The sequence below is a fragment of the Gigantopelta aegis genome, chromosome 7, assembly GCF_016097555.1.
Source record: "Gigantopelta aegis isolate Gae_Host chromosome 7, Gae_host_genome, whole genome shotgun sequence".
Lineage (NCBI taxonomy): Eukaryota > Metazoa > Mollusca > Gastropoda > Neomphalida > Peltospiridae > Gigantopelta > Gigantopelta aegis.
This window is the reverse complement of record NC_054705.1, coordinates 23,309,640-23,324,123: the sequence shown is the minus strand read 5'-3', so window position 1 is coordinate 23,324,123 and position 14,484 is coordinate 23,309,640. Positions and strand designations below refer to the sequence as shown.

At 37.9% G+C, this 14,484-nt stretch overlaps 1 protein-coding gene across 1 annotated transcript in view; it reads right to left on the bottom strand.

Moving 5' to 3' along the window:
- LOC121378126 (neural cell adhesion molecule L1-like) overlaps positions 1 to 2,247 on the bottom strand; it is a 42,195-nt gene extending 39,948 nt beyond the window's left edge. The window contains exon 1 of the mRNA XM_041506225.1: positions 2,127 to 2,247. Coding sequence (XP_041362159.1) covers positions 2,127 to 2,223 — 97 coding nt within the window. The 5' untranslated portion in view covers positions 2,224 to 2,247. The remainder of the gene's footprint in view (positions 1 to 2,126) is intronic.
- Positions 2,248 to 14,484: the final 12,237 nt, after the last annotated feature.

Below are 14,484 nucleotides of genomic sequence, written 5' to 3'. Positions count from 1 at the left end.
ATAATTGTTTCAATATTAATATTATAACATAGTTTTGAATTATATATTACAACAGATTTTACAATAAAACATTTATCAATAGATTTTTGAATATTATTATAATTTTTTTTATTATATGTATATTTGTGAAAATGAACAGGAATATTAGACAAAACAAAACAAAACAACACAAAAACAAAACACCGAGCTAAAAATAACACCTTTCGGATATTTTTTAATAAGCAGTTATTAAAGGAACATTCCTGAGTTTGCTGCATTGTAAGATGTTTCCGACTAATAAAATGTGTCTACGATTAAACTTACATATTAAATATATTTTCTTGTTTAGAATATCACTGTCTGTATATTCAATGTGTTTCTGGTCATCTCAATATTTGTAAGAAGCCCAAAGTGGATTTTGTCTTCAAATAACTTCGTACGACGTACGAAAATGTTAGTTTTAGGAAATAAAATGAAATTTAACCTAGTACAAATATTAGAACGGTCAGAAACACGTTTAATATACAGCCACTAATATTTTATGCAGAAAATGTATTTGATATGTAATTACAATCGTTAAAAAGTGTCTGTTAATCGATAACATCTTTAAAATTGCAGCAAACTCAGGAATGTCCCTTTAAGTATCTAACATTAGTAAACGTTTTGTAAATGTCTGACCAAAGTCATGCCCAACACTGACAGAAGCTGACATGGGTCTGGCGTCTGGTGAGTCTGACTTGTAACAATATCAAAGACCGTGGTATGTGCTGTCTTTTCTATGGGATGGTGCATATAAAAGTTCCCTTGCTACTAATGGAAAAATATGGCGGGTTTCCTCTCTAAGACTATATGTCCAAATTACCAAATGTTTGACATCCAATAGCAGCCGATGATTAATAAATCAATGTGCTCTAGTGGTGTTGTTAAACAAAATAAACTTTGTGTTTGTTAAAATAGTCCGCACTTTATGACGCCTGTGACGAGATAAAATTTGAGAGCGATCATAACTGTCAAGATCTCGAACAAGTTAAATTTGTTTTGTTTAACGACACCACTAGAGCACATCGATTTATTAATAATCGGCTAATGGATGTCAAATATTTTGGTAATTTCGACACATAGTCTTAGAGAGGAAACCTGCTACATTTTTCCATTTGTAACAAGGGATCTTTTATATGCACCATCCCACAGACATGATAGCACATACCACGGCCTTTGATATACCAGTCGTGGTTCACTGGATGGAGCTAGATCAAGCTCTCGAACGGGCTAGGTGTTTTTGTGACCAAGACCCAGACCTAACTCCAGTATGTTTTGGGATTAAGAGTAAAACAGTTTTTAGACATCAGTTTTGAAAGAGTAACAAGATATCTTCCATATGGGTCAATGTTGGAGTTTTCTAGGGAAAGGGAACAACTTAAAAAAAACCCCGATAACTATCATATTCCAAGTAACACGAATATCCATTACATATTCAGGGCCGTAGCTAGGATTTTTTGTTGGGGGGGGGGGGGCAACTGAGTAGTTAATAGTCTAAAACTCCTTAAACGGTTAAGAAGAGAATTTTCTTTAAGTTTCTATAATGCTTTCCCGATATTCTGTTTCTGGGGGGAAACTGCCCCCTTGCTCCCCCCCCCCCCCCCCCCGCTAGCTATGGCCCATCCTCCTATAAAGATATTTTTTTTGTAAATAATTTCAGTTTGGTTTGACATAAGAAAAACAGTAAAAGTGTTTTGTAAATAACAAAATACTATTTTTGTGTGCAATTTTGGAAAAAATACTCGGTTCAGAAATAAATAACTTCACTTAACTTAACTAAGTATATTCCATATTATGAAAAAAGGCGTTCCATGTGAGAAGAACTATAGGCAACTGTCACCAGAAAGAGCGAGTCAATCAAAATATTAACTAAATAAAAACAAACAAATTAATTACATTAATTCGTTAACATTAATTTTTCAGGGCAGTTCGAAGTTTAGGAGAAACGGAGTCAATCGTTATCCATCGGTTGGTGCGGAATGAAATAGATAAAATATCAAATTTAAAAGATAAAACAGACAGACAGGCAGGCAGGCAGACAGACAGACAGACGGACGGACGGACAGACATACAGACAGACAGACAGATAGACAATCAAATAAACTTACCCATCAAAGCTGAAGAGCAGTGAATAACTGTTACTAGAAATATTACTATTGAATTCATATTGGTATTCCTGTTAAAAACTGTTGGAAACCAAACCATACGTTTGTGTGTGCTGTCGCTGTATGGAAAATGATACCAGTAGCAGTAACAGTGCAAATACAAGTGTGCCGGTCTCCGCAATAATTTCCTTGAATCATCCGAATAACAGTGGGTTCCTACATTTCCGACTTCATTACCGTAAAATTGCCAATAACAAATGAACATAAATTAACGAGCAATTTAATAAGTTTCATCAAAGATGCTGTTGATGCATTGTTAAAGATGAGAAAATAAATTCACAATACAGATTAAGGTATTCTCACATTTGTACACCTCAGTAATCGAGAATAAGAGAGTATGAGAGAGAGAGAGAGAGAGAGAGAGAGAGAGAGAGAGAGAGAGAGAGAGAGAGAGAGAGAGAGAGAGAGAGAGAGAGAGAGAGAGAGAGACAGACAGACAGACAGACAGACAGACAGAGAGAAAACAGAGAGAGATATGGGTTGGATAGAGAGAGAGAGAGAGAGAGAGAGAGAGAGAGAGAGAGAGAGAGAGAGAGAGAGAGACAGAGAGAGGGAGAGAGACAGACAGACAGACAGACAGACAGGAGAGACAGAGAGAGAAACAGGAGAGATAGGGGTTGAGAGAGACAGAGAGAGAGAGAGAGAGAGAGAGAGAGAGAGAGAGAGAGAGAGAGAGAGAGAGAGAGAGAGAGAGAGAGAGAGACAGACAGACAGACAGACAGACAGACAGACAGACAGAGAGAAGAACAGAGAGAGATATGGGTTGGAGAGAGAGAGAGAGAGAGAGGCGAGGGAGAGAGAGAGAGAGAGAGAGAGAGAGAGAGAGAGAGAGAGAGAAGAGAGAGAGAGGAGAGGAGAGAGAGACAGACAGACAGACAGACGACAGACAGACAGAGACAGAGAGAAAACAGAGAGAGATATGGGTTGGATAGAGAGAGAGAGAGAGAGAGAGAGAGAGAGAGAGAGAGAGAGAGAGAGAGAGAGAGAGAGAGAGACAGACAGACAGACAGACAGACAGACAGAGACAGAGAGAAAACAGAGAGAGATATGGGTTGGAGAGAGAGAGAGAGAGAGAGAGAGAGAGAGAGAGAGAGAGAGAGAGAGACCTCTTAACATCTGGCTATTTGTGTTAGAAGTTTGTTTTGTTTAATGACACAATAAGTGTAGATTGATGTATTAATCATCAGCTGTTGGATGTCAAACATTTGGTAATTCTGATACATTATAGTCTTCAAGGGAAACCAGGTCCATTTTGTTTCTTCATTAACAGCAAAGGGCAGGAGCGGAAGCAGAATTTTAAAAGGGCATCTGCAATATTCAAATGTACACCGACATGCAATATATATGGTAATACCCACGCTCCCCCCAAAAAACAAAAAAAAAAAAAAAAAAAAAAAAATAAAAACAAAAACAAACCCAAAAACCCAAACAAACACCAAAATCACCCCCTAACCCCCCCCCAACACCCCCACCCCCCCAACAAAACAACAAAATGAAAAACAACTCAAAGCCAAATAATTTATTACATGTCTCTCTAAACACAGATAAATTCATGGCATTCACTAAATGTTTCGGGGTACTTCAGAATTCTAGGTGGTGTTGTGCACCCCAGCACCCTCCCTCTGGATCCGCCTTTTATGTGCACTTTCCCCACAAACAGGGCAGCACATACCACATCCTTTGATACACCAGTTACATGCCTACAATAAACTGATAAACGGTATGATACGGTTCTCAAGTGCAGCTTCCTCGGGACCGGAAATAGCCTCGTTTTAAGATATAGGATGCGCTTGTGACATCAGAGCCGAGTATGTTCGATAAATGTTTCGTATCAATCTCACGGGAACTAGTTACAAGCACGAGTTCTAGAGACAACGTATTTATACACACGATAGTCTTACATAAAAACCACTGTGTTTATTGCTGTGAAAATTTCAAGGTGTGTTCATTAATTCACCGACTGTATTAAATTCTCTTGCGATTTTAATTGAGAAACCTCAGTGGAATTATGTCGATGTAAGACGGATTTGACTTTGTCGTATCGCAATTGTAAGATATTTCCGGGTAATCATAGACGGTGGGTTTGGGGGCGATATCCCCATCGCATCTAGTATACATACGTTGTATTATCTTAGGGTTTCTTTTATTCCTTGGGATTGGTCAAGAGTTTGTTATTATGTGTGTGAATGGCTTATGTGACATTTGTATGGTTTTTATTTGTGTCACATGTAGCGCTTATGCTAGGATCAGACTACCAACTGTTACGATGGAGTTGACCAACTCGCCGATCTCTCGAGTCTGAGCGCTCAAGAAACTCGATTCTCGTCGTATACAACTCCTACGATCGATTAGTTGTTAATCTGTGCGCACCCGTCCGAATTTGGAAGTGCGGAAAATTACCTCGCAATTGTCGAGTTGGCCAACTCCGTCGTGACAGTTGATAGTCTAAACCTAGAATACGATGGACCTCAAGACGCATTACAAACTTCAGGACAAATTCCTTCTGACTGACAAACAAATTTAAATTGACATCCCATACGCTCATAATGCACACGCCCGATATATACATATATATATATATATATATATATATCAGAGATGTGGTAATCGTAATCAGTAATCGTAATCGATTATAATCGATTACATGTTTTCATATAATCGCAATCGTAATCGATTACATTGTTTTGACTTACATAGATACGTTTTTAACGTGCCCATATACCTCTATGGTTTCGGGCACACATTGTTTGAGAATGTCATGTAACCGCAATCGTAATCGATTACATTGTTTGAGAATGTCATGTAACCGCAATCGTAATCGATTACATTGCTAATGTAATCATAATCAGCGAGGGGGGAGGGACCGCCTGCACTGGCAGGTGCAAATGAGTACCAGCAGCCCAACCGTAGTCGGTAACAGGCGGAGGGGGGGGGGGGGGGGGGGGGGTAATGGTGCTATGGAACTGATCTCCCATTGTCTACTGCTCTCATAGTAGAACTTTTATTTGCCTTGAGAAATAGGGAATCATAACGTCTGGATTATCAAATGAATTTTACCCAGAGGATGAAGACACATTCACATAATGGTATCTATTGTGTTTACGTTTACTATAAAACCACTTGAATGAATACAGTGTTCTAGCTAGCAATATATATATATATATATATATATAAAAAATGAATAATATATATATATATATATATATATATATATATATATATATATATATATATATATATATTTGTTTTCATAATAAAACACTTGCGTTCCTCTGAATGCATATACAGCGTTATCACGGGTCTGAATTCAACTAAGAAACGCTTGACAATATCTCGTTTTGTCACAGGTGTGAAAGTCCACCAATGGTACCGTGGCAAACTTTCTTTTCTTTTGTTAGTGTTTACGACTGCAGACGGGCAGCCAGCCAGTCGTATCAAGCTTGATTCCAGGGCAGTCATCCTCACCCTGTCGCAGAAACAACCTAGTCTATCACGATAAACCTTGGTTTATTTTCCTTTAAAATAGCTTAAAATATTAATACGTCTGATAAAAATTCCCGAAAGCTGATTTTAATAGATGTTCTACGAAACGCGGCGCTTCTAATGATACCAAAATAAACACACCCAGACCAAGATACTTGTAATTTTCACCGATACAATTGGATCCTTATAATATGGCACAAAGCAAGCATGACTGCAAATCGATTCATTAATAATAGTCATTTTTAGAATGTCAACAATTAAATGCAATGAGCAACTTGTGCACATGTATATATATGCAGATATTAATATAATTATTTATTTACTTGTTTGTTCTTTTCTTTCGTTTTTTATTTCTTTATTTATAGATTTAATTTGTTTTAAAATAATTTGTGGATGGTATTAAATGGTATACGTTCTACAAACAATAAAAAACACCAAGTAATAGTGATCAGACAGTTTGCAATTACTAATTATGGCTTATTTCAATAATATAACAAAATATATATGTTATGCATTGATACAATAATTATACCTATGGTTATGGGTACCTTTTCGTCAATAATCCAAATTTAAGAATAATAAATCTGGTTTTGGAAACTGATTCCTTCCCTGCAGTATACATACGTTTATAAATGTTTGAAATAGTTTAATAAATAATCAAAAATTATCCATTATGTCTTTCAATGAATGAAATCGGTATGGTTGTAAAATAAAGTGCATAACTTCATGGCGGTAACATCATTTCATTATTTGTGTAGATTTGTGGAAATGCAATCATGATTGTAATCATGATTGCTAGACGATGTATTCGCAATCGTAATCGATTGCTTGCAATTATTTTGTAATCGTAATCGTAATCGTGACATTGTAAAGTAATCGTAATCGTAATCGTAATCGATTACTTTTGTCAAGTAATCGCCCCATCTCTGATTGATATATATATATATATATATATATATATATATATAGAGAGAGAGAGAGAGAGAGAGAGAGAGAGAGAGAGAGAGAGAGAGAGAGAGAGAGAGAGAGAGAGAGAGAGAGAGAGAGAGAGAGAGAGAGGGGTCCTTTCAGTTAAGAAGTGTTTTTCTTATTTATCTAAATGCTCTGAAACACCTCTACTACTGACTTTTTCTGGAGGAAGAAGATCTTCCAGCATGTGTTAAAGCATGTGCAGTGCTCTGCACCAAACCAATCACCACCCCTCAGTCTTCGGCCCTGATATGTAAATCGTTTTGTAACACTGTATTATAACTATCCTTTCAGTAACTCCCTTGTCACTATGACGAGGCAGATGGTATAGAGATCTATAAAAAGAACTAATTATCCTTTTCAATAACTTCTTTGTCATGATACAATAGATGATACAGATCTTTATAGGAGTAAGACATGTCCACCATTGACTGAATGTGTACACGGTAAACAAGTGCAATGTTTTTTGTTAACCCACACATCTGAATCATCGGATGCACGTGTAATTTAAGCCGTATAAACCCGATACTAGTGTTAATTATTATCACACTTTATTCCAGCCAGCGACTGCAGCTGAGGAATGTAGGGCAATTGCTCATCGGACATTACCTCACCGGACAGTACCTCAGCGGACAATTGCTCACTAGACAATTGCTCACCAATAAAGTGAGAAATAGGACAATTGCTCACGTTTAGGTTTTTTTAATTAATAAATTTTTTAGAAGGCAATGGAGTTAGGTAATCGTGGTCACCTTTGATATTTTTTCTTTTGTTAATAAAAAAGAACATAAAACATAGAATTTCTAAAGGCACAACTTCAAAGTTGTGTTAATTACACAAGTTTTTTTAGGTTCCTATAAGTGTTTAATTGACATTTCTATGCTGAACTGATGTGCTGAACTTGTTTAAAATATAGCTGATTTAGAATTAATTTTGTTATTTTATTTAAAGGTGTTTAATAAACTGAGTTTACCATACCGACTGATAATATCAGCGATTCCCACTCCCACCCAACCATTTACACACACATACCATAACCTAAATTCAATTTGTATTGATAAACAAATTAGCAATTGTGGTGAGCAATTGTCCTATTTCTCACTTTATTGGTGAGCAATTGTCCAGTTAGCAGTGAGAGAGAGAGAGAGAGAGAGAGAGAGAGAGAGAGAGAGAGAGAGAGAGAGAGAGAGAGAGAGAGAGAGAGAGAGAGAGAGAGACAGACAGATATCATACCTCTGGCTCGCATAATACAATTTTTATTCCTAATATATGATATTGACGATACCGAAAAAACACTCTGGTAATAACCTACCTGCCCTTGTCTGATTGTCTTTCTGTCTCTGTCTGTCTGTCTGTCTGTCTGTCTGTCTCTCTCTCTCTCTCTCTCTCTCTCTCTCTCTCTCTCTCTCTCTCTCTCTCTCTCTCTCTCTCTCTCTCTCTCTCTCTTGGAACTTGTATCTCGATTGGTGAGGAAGTGGTATATAAGCACGTTAACCTAGTTACCTACCTACCTGTGAGAAGGAGGACACAAGTTCAGTCCCAACTTTTGAAAGTAGGACATTAACATTTGACTGCAATAAAAATATGTTTTCAGATCAGGACGCATTTAAAACACCAAGCAGAAAAAATAACATTATTTTATTGATTAATATCACATAAAATAGGGAGCTGATTTTATTGTTTCAATACCGTCATTGTTTAAAAGGTGACCACTGGCAGACATTAGAGGTATGATCGCATGCCTGTGTAGACAGCAGGGGTAAGATCGCGCGCCTGTGGAGACAGAGCTAATTACTACATGACCCGATCCGGAATTATATTGGGATGGGGGGGGGGGGGGAGGGGGGGAGAGACAACCCACACAATGTACATGTATATACATGTGTATGTATGGTTTTATAAAATTTAATAGTTTAAAAAAAAAAGGTTTGATGGGGTGGAGATGGGGGTGGGGATGGGGGTGTTCCCGTGGGCCCCCTCCCTACGCTACTGCAGGGACGGCTCATGGCCGTAACACTTTTCAAAGAGGCACATTTGTGGGTTATATTTGTTGTATCTGTGAAAATATCCATCTCAATTGAATTTGAAAGAACAGTCTGGCAACCTCGAGCCGTACCACTCTATTTTACACTGCCGCCCCTGCTCTGGTACCCTTCCTGCATCCCCCTCCTCCCCCTCACCCTTTTCAGCTCGCTTAGCTCGTGCTCGTCGTGGTTTCTTGTTTGCTGTATCATGCGCAATCGTAGAACATTTGCCGGTGGGGATACAGGCTTGGAACAGATGTTAAATTGTGGTTTAAAAAAAATAAAAAATGGGTGTCATATTTATCGACCATCTTAAATAATTGTCGTAATCCCCAGGGATGAAGTGGTCACTGCAGATCCTATCCCATCGCGATGGTCCTTTCCATTACGCACGGGTTCTATTTAAGTACCACTTCCATGCAAACCTTGTGATTATCGGGTTTTTTAAAGTTCGGAAAAACTGCTGCTTTGATAAATCCAAACACTAAACAATGGTTCACCATAATTTACATTTGAAAACTATCTCCAAAAGAATATTCCATCCATGCAATTCAATTCAATAGAATAACATTTTCGCGTTTTAAAAATACTCGTGTTACACCTTCCCAGAGTTAATAAAAAAAACATGATTATTCCTGCTAACATTTTGTTTCGTTTTTGTGACGTCCGGTGGTATAGCTTGGGGCGAAGTGACGTCAGCTCCGTCTATCTCCTCTATGCACAGTGTAAACAAACGCTCTAAGTTACGACAAGGCGCTTCGCTTTCATCAATCTGACTTGTAAAACAACATAAATAACTTGATAGTATAATAAACTATTTAACTAAATATATTTCAATTTGCATCAATAGATCGAAATGGAGTTATAGTATTTAAAAAAAAAAAATTAAATCCTAAGAAAAAATGCATATTATTAGGTGTATTGATAGGGTACGTTTGAGCAAAAACGACGACTCACGATACCCAAGTAATACTTTTCTTTTTTTGGAGACGACGTAATTGGTCAGTTTTGTGATTTTAGATGGGAAAGTCTACTTAATCAATGGTTTTACAGAATTACTTACAGTAATAAAGCATGACGGCTGATAATGTTCATTACGATTTGAGGGGTATCCGTGCGGTTATCGCACAATACCCTGTGATCTTAATAAAAGAGGCACGTCTTTTTAGTGTGTTTAGACACAGTGACTGGGGACCGTCTCAATACACACCTGCCAATCAGGAACCACAGGTACAGGCCACGGAAAAAAAAGACCAATTAACTAACAAAACACTCCAATTAGTATTTCAGTACATGGGTTAATTTATGTACAAAACATAATACAGTTATTTCAACACTTTGACAATGGTGGTTAATTTTGTATTGAAAAATAATATATAATTGTTGCTGGCTTACTGGGATGGCTATTATTACAGAACATTGCGATGCATCCGCAAAAATCAGGTATGTTTTGTTTTGTTTCTTCAGTTCGAAGACTAATTCCTGACGTGACACGTTAGGTTACGTAACCACCAGCTCGCCAGAGGGCGTATTCACTGAGATGATACAAAATGGCTGCGCCCGTTATATATAATAGCCGTCACATTTAACCGTTTTATTAATTAACTATATGATTATACTTGTTGATATTAAGCAATAATGTGCATTATATATCGTTGAATATGCATACCTGGCCAAATGCCTTAATTGTCCCCTCTTTTAAAGGAAATAGACCTGTTTGCACATGCGCACGAAGAGTAACGTCCCTTGTCGAATCAAATTACAGCATTGTAAAAAAACCTGTCAAATGAAAACTGCATATTATATATAGGGTGGTTTTGGTTTTCAACGGAATGATTTAAATGCAGAATCGGAACCGCAACATGGACGAAGAAGATCCAACTCAGGTCTTTGACAACGAAAAATGTAAAAATTTTGTTTAACGACTCCACTAGAGCACATTGATTTATCAATCATCGGCTACTGGATGTCAAACATTTGGTAATTTTGACATAGTCTTAGAGATGAAACCCTCTACATTTTTTTCCATTAGTAGCAAGGGATCTTTTATATGCACCATCCCACAGCCAGGATAGCACATACCACGGCCTTTGATATACCAAATATCCCAATATAACCCAATGGGTCCACTGACGGGGATCGATCCTAAACCAACCGCGCATCAAACGAGCGCTTTACCACTGGGTTACGTCCCGTCCCCGCAAAATTAAAAGATTCCTACAATAAAATGTTCAGAATTGGAACATGTTTGCTACTTCTAACAATTAGAATAATAGTTCAAAGTTCGCCTGTATCAGTATTTAAAATTTAATAAAATATTCAATTATCCACAAACGTCTCCGATCATAAGTGTACGGGGCAGGGTGGCAGGGGGTGGGGCAATGTCGAATTCCGTCAAAACTTTATGGACATATTCGGGAAAAATGTATTTCCATTATTCTTCCCACAATATTAGTTATAATCCATATAAAAACGCTGAGTGATTCGTTAACAACCCTTTATAGCTGTTTGGCAGCAATGCTTGATTTCGGATAAAAATCAGCCTTAAAATGTGTTGAGTGCGTCGTTAAATAAATCATGTCTTCTTCCGATTGTTAGATATGGATATTTTTTCCACGATCCCTACCATTAGAAGAGTTAATCAGACAGTGACCTGATAGTCCCTGATACCTGATACAGTATAAAATTAATCTCGCCTTCTCGGCGAGTGATCTCGCTTGAGTTCATTGTGTCCACGAGCTGCCAGTGCATGTGTGAGATAGGTATTTTGGTATAATTAGACCAAAGAAAATCGTGATAACGGTATTAACCGTACTTAATAAAAGTAACAGAAACAACGTATGAAGCTACAATGGCAGTGTGTATGTACACACACAGAGACAGAGAGAGACAGAGAGAGAGAGAGAGAGAGAGAGAGAGAGAGAGAGAGAGAGAGAGAGAGAGAGAGAGAGAGAGAGAGAGAGAGAGAGATACTTCTCATTCACTTTTTGTTTTCTGAAGACACACTTGGGTAACAGGACGTTTACAGTGGCAACCCCCTGATCTGCACAAAATGTCAATTGCAATTTGTATTGACCATACCAACACGTACTAAAATATAATGCCATTGATAATTGTTACGGTATATATATTATTCACCAATCACAGCTGCTTATGGAGCACCTCGAACTCTAGTTCATCAAAATTAACGTCGACTGCATGGCTACCACACATAGACTGCTACCACACATAGAACAGACAACCTTGATTTATGAGTATGTTTTTATTTATGTATTTATTTCATTACTGTATTTTACTATCGACTGTGATAACTTTTAATAGGTCTATCCTGTAGACCTCACCATTCCCCGCAATGTGTACAATGTATTATTTTATTGTAAATATGTTTGTATGCCTATAAAATGTATATTTTTTGGCAAATAATAAACTACTGTTGACAACCATATGTCTGACACCATATAACCGCATGGCAACGTTAATCTGGCGAAGGTGATGATGATAACTAGTTTAACGTGCCCATATACCACTAGGGTTTCGAACACGCCCATCCCGAGTCCGACCTCCGATAAGATCGATGGCCTGACTCGGGATGGAGTGGGGGGGGGGGGGGGGGGGGGGGGGGGTAGAGTTGAAAATGGGCAGAATTTTAATAGAATAAATTAAAAAAAAGAAAAAAAAAGTTACAAGCCAAAAATAAAAAGAATTGACTGCTCGGCCGAATATTTACATAATTTGGAGCATTTTAGAAGGACAGTCCAAAATTAAATGAGAGAAAGAAGAGAGGATCGGACTATTTAATAATATTAAAAAAAGAAAACAATTTCGACATAAAATTTTGAACGCAGATCTAAAAGTTTAAAGTCCGATCGATATGTCCACGTGAGTGGCCTCGTTAAGGCCGTTTGGGTGCACAGCTTATAGGGACGAGATGGGTTGCATCCCGTCAAGAAAACCCCTAGATTGACAGTCAATAGACGCTGAAGGTGTAGTGCTGTGCTGAAATCTTGAGAAGCCGGATCCGTCTGAACGAGAGAGAGTATCAGACTAGGGTATAGTCCAGTCGTCATGGGTTGGTATAGTGGTGCGGACGGGCCCAACTCCGGAGGATACGAGATGGTATCACTATAAAGAAAAGTAAAGTCTAGAAAAGAGTAGTAGAGGCCGACACCGCTTCCTATTTCATATTAGAGTGGGGGCGGTCAATCTTCCAGTGCTGCTAGGACAGGCTCGGACATGTAGAGACTACACGCGAACAACCGTGGCGTTCTGCAGAATGGCCGTCATACGAGTCACGAAAAAACAAGTCGACATACTCAGCCGGAGAAATGACGTGGAGGCAAGGAATCTCGCTAAAAAAGAATCCAACCTGGTGGTGCAGGCTGTCGAAACGAAATCAGTTCCAATGGCCGCATACATCCTAGTAGAAAACTTCATTTCACTGACAAAAACAACGAAATGAAGGATCCCCAAGTCGAGCACACGAAAGCACGTGCAGTGTGCACAAGCGAAACATATTTCTCTCTTGTTTGCCAGTACGTTAAACGTTATTGTTGCCCCTTGCTCGCCGCGAGGCCAGAAAGTTGAACAAGATATACCAAATTTGATGTGTGCCTTGTTGAGTATTTTCCGTAAGTCAAACAGAAATAATTCCTCATTAAAAGGTTCGAGCTGTACTGTCCTAACGGGATGGCAACATTCCTTCAGCTTATTGATGGTGCACATAATAAAATCGCGTGTAGTATTGGTCATATGTTTGGAGATTTCGTGCTTACTTCGAGGTCTCTCTCTCTCTCTCTCTCTCTCTCTCTCTCTCTCTCTCTCTCTCTCTCTCTCTCTCTCTCTCTCTCTCTCTCTCTCTCTGTGTCTCTCTCTCTCTCTCTCTCTCCCCCCTCTAACTCCGCACTTGGTTATATTGGCAATCTTGATCTGATGTGAAACAATTTACCATGACTCAATGGCAGATAGTATGTGTTTTATATGCTGAGCAGAATAACAATGCATTATGGCGTCATAGTACTGGAAATCGAAAAAAAATATCTTGATTTGAAGATACCATGACAATCAATGGCAGATAGTATCTGCGCTATGCTGATAATAACAGTGCATTATGACGTCACAGTACTGGAATGTGAAGCAAAATATCTTGGTTTGAAGTTGAATATTTTACTATGACAATCAATGGCAGATAGTATATGCGTTATGCTGAGAATAACAGTGCATTATGACGTCATAGTACTGGAAAGCGAAGAAAAATATCTTGGCTTGAAGTTGAACAATTTACCATGACAATCAATGGCAGATAGTATATTCGTTATGCTGAGAATAACAGTGCATTATGACGTCATAGTACTGGAAAGCGAAGAAAAATATCTTGGTTTTAAGTTGAATATTTTACCATGACAATCAATGGCAGATAGTATCTGCGTTATGCTGAGAATAACAGTGCATTATGACGTCACAGTACTGGAAAGTAAAATACAATATCATGGCATAATGTTACCACAGTACTCGCCAACACTCCCCGTTTCAGTACAATGATAATTTTAAGAAAATTAAATAGAAGAAAGAAATAACCACAAATAAATTTTATTATATGTCAACAAATATTTGTACATTCTGAATCACATTGAATATATAGTTCTAGATAAGAAGAGGTACCTAAAGGGATATACCCTAGTTTTAACCCGTGAAAATTAACACTAAGTTTAATTAATCTACAAAGCTGTAACACATTTGGATAAAGTTACAATTGAGTGAAACACGAGTCTGTGACATTGAAATGGTGAAATACCCTATAAAAATAGACCAAAACTCGACTCCATAAC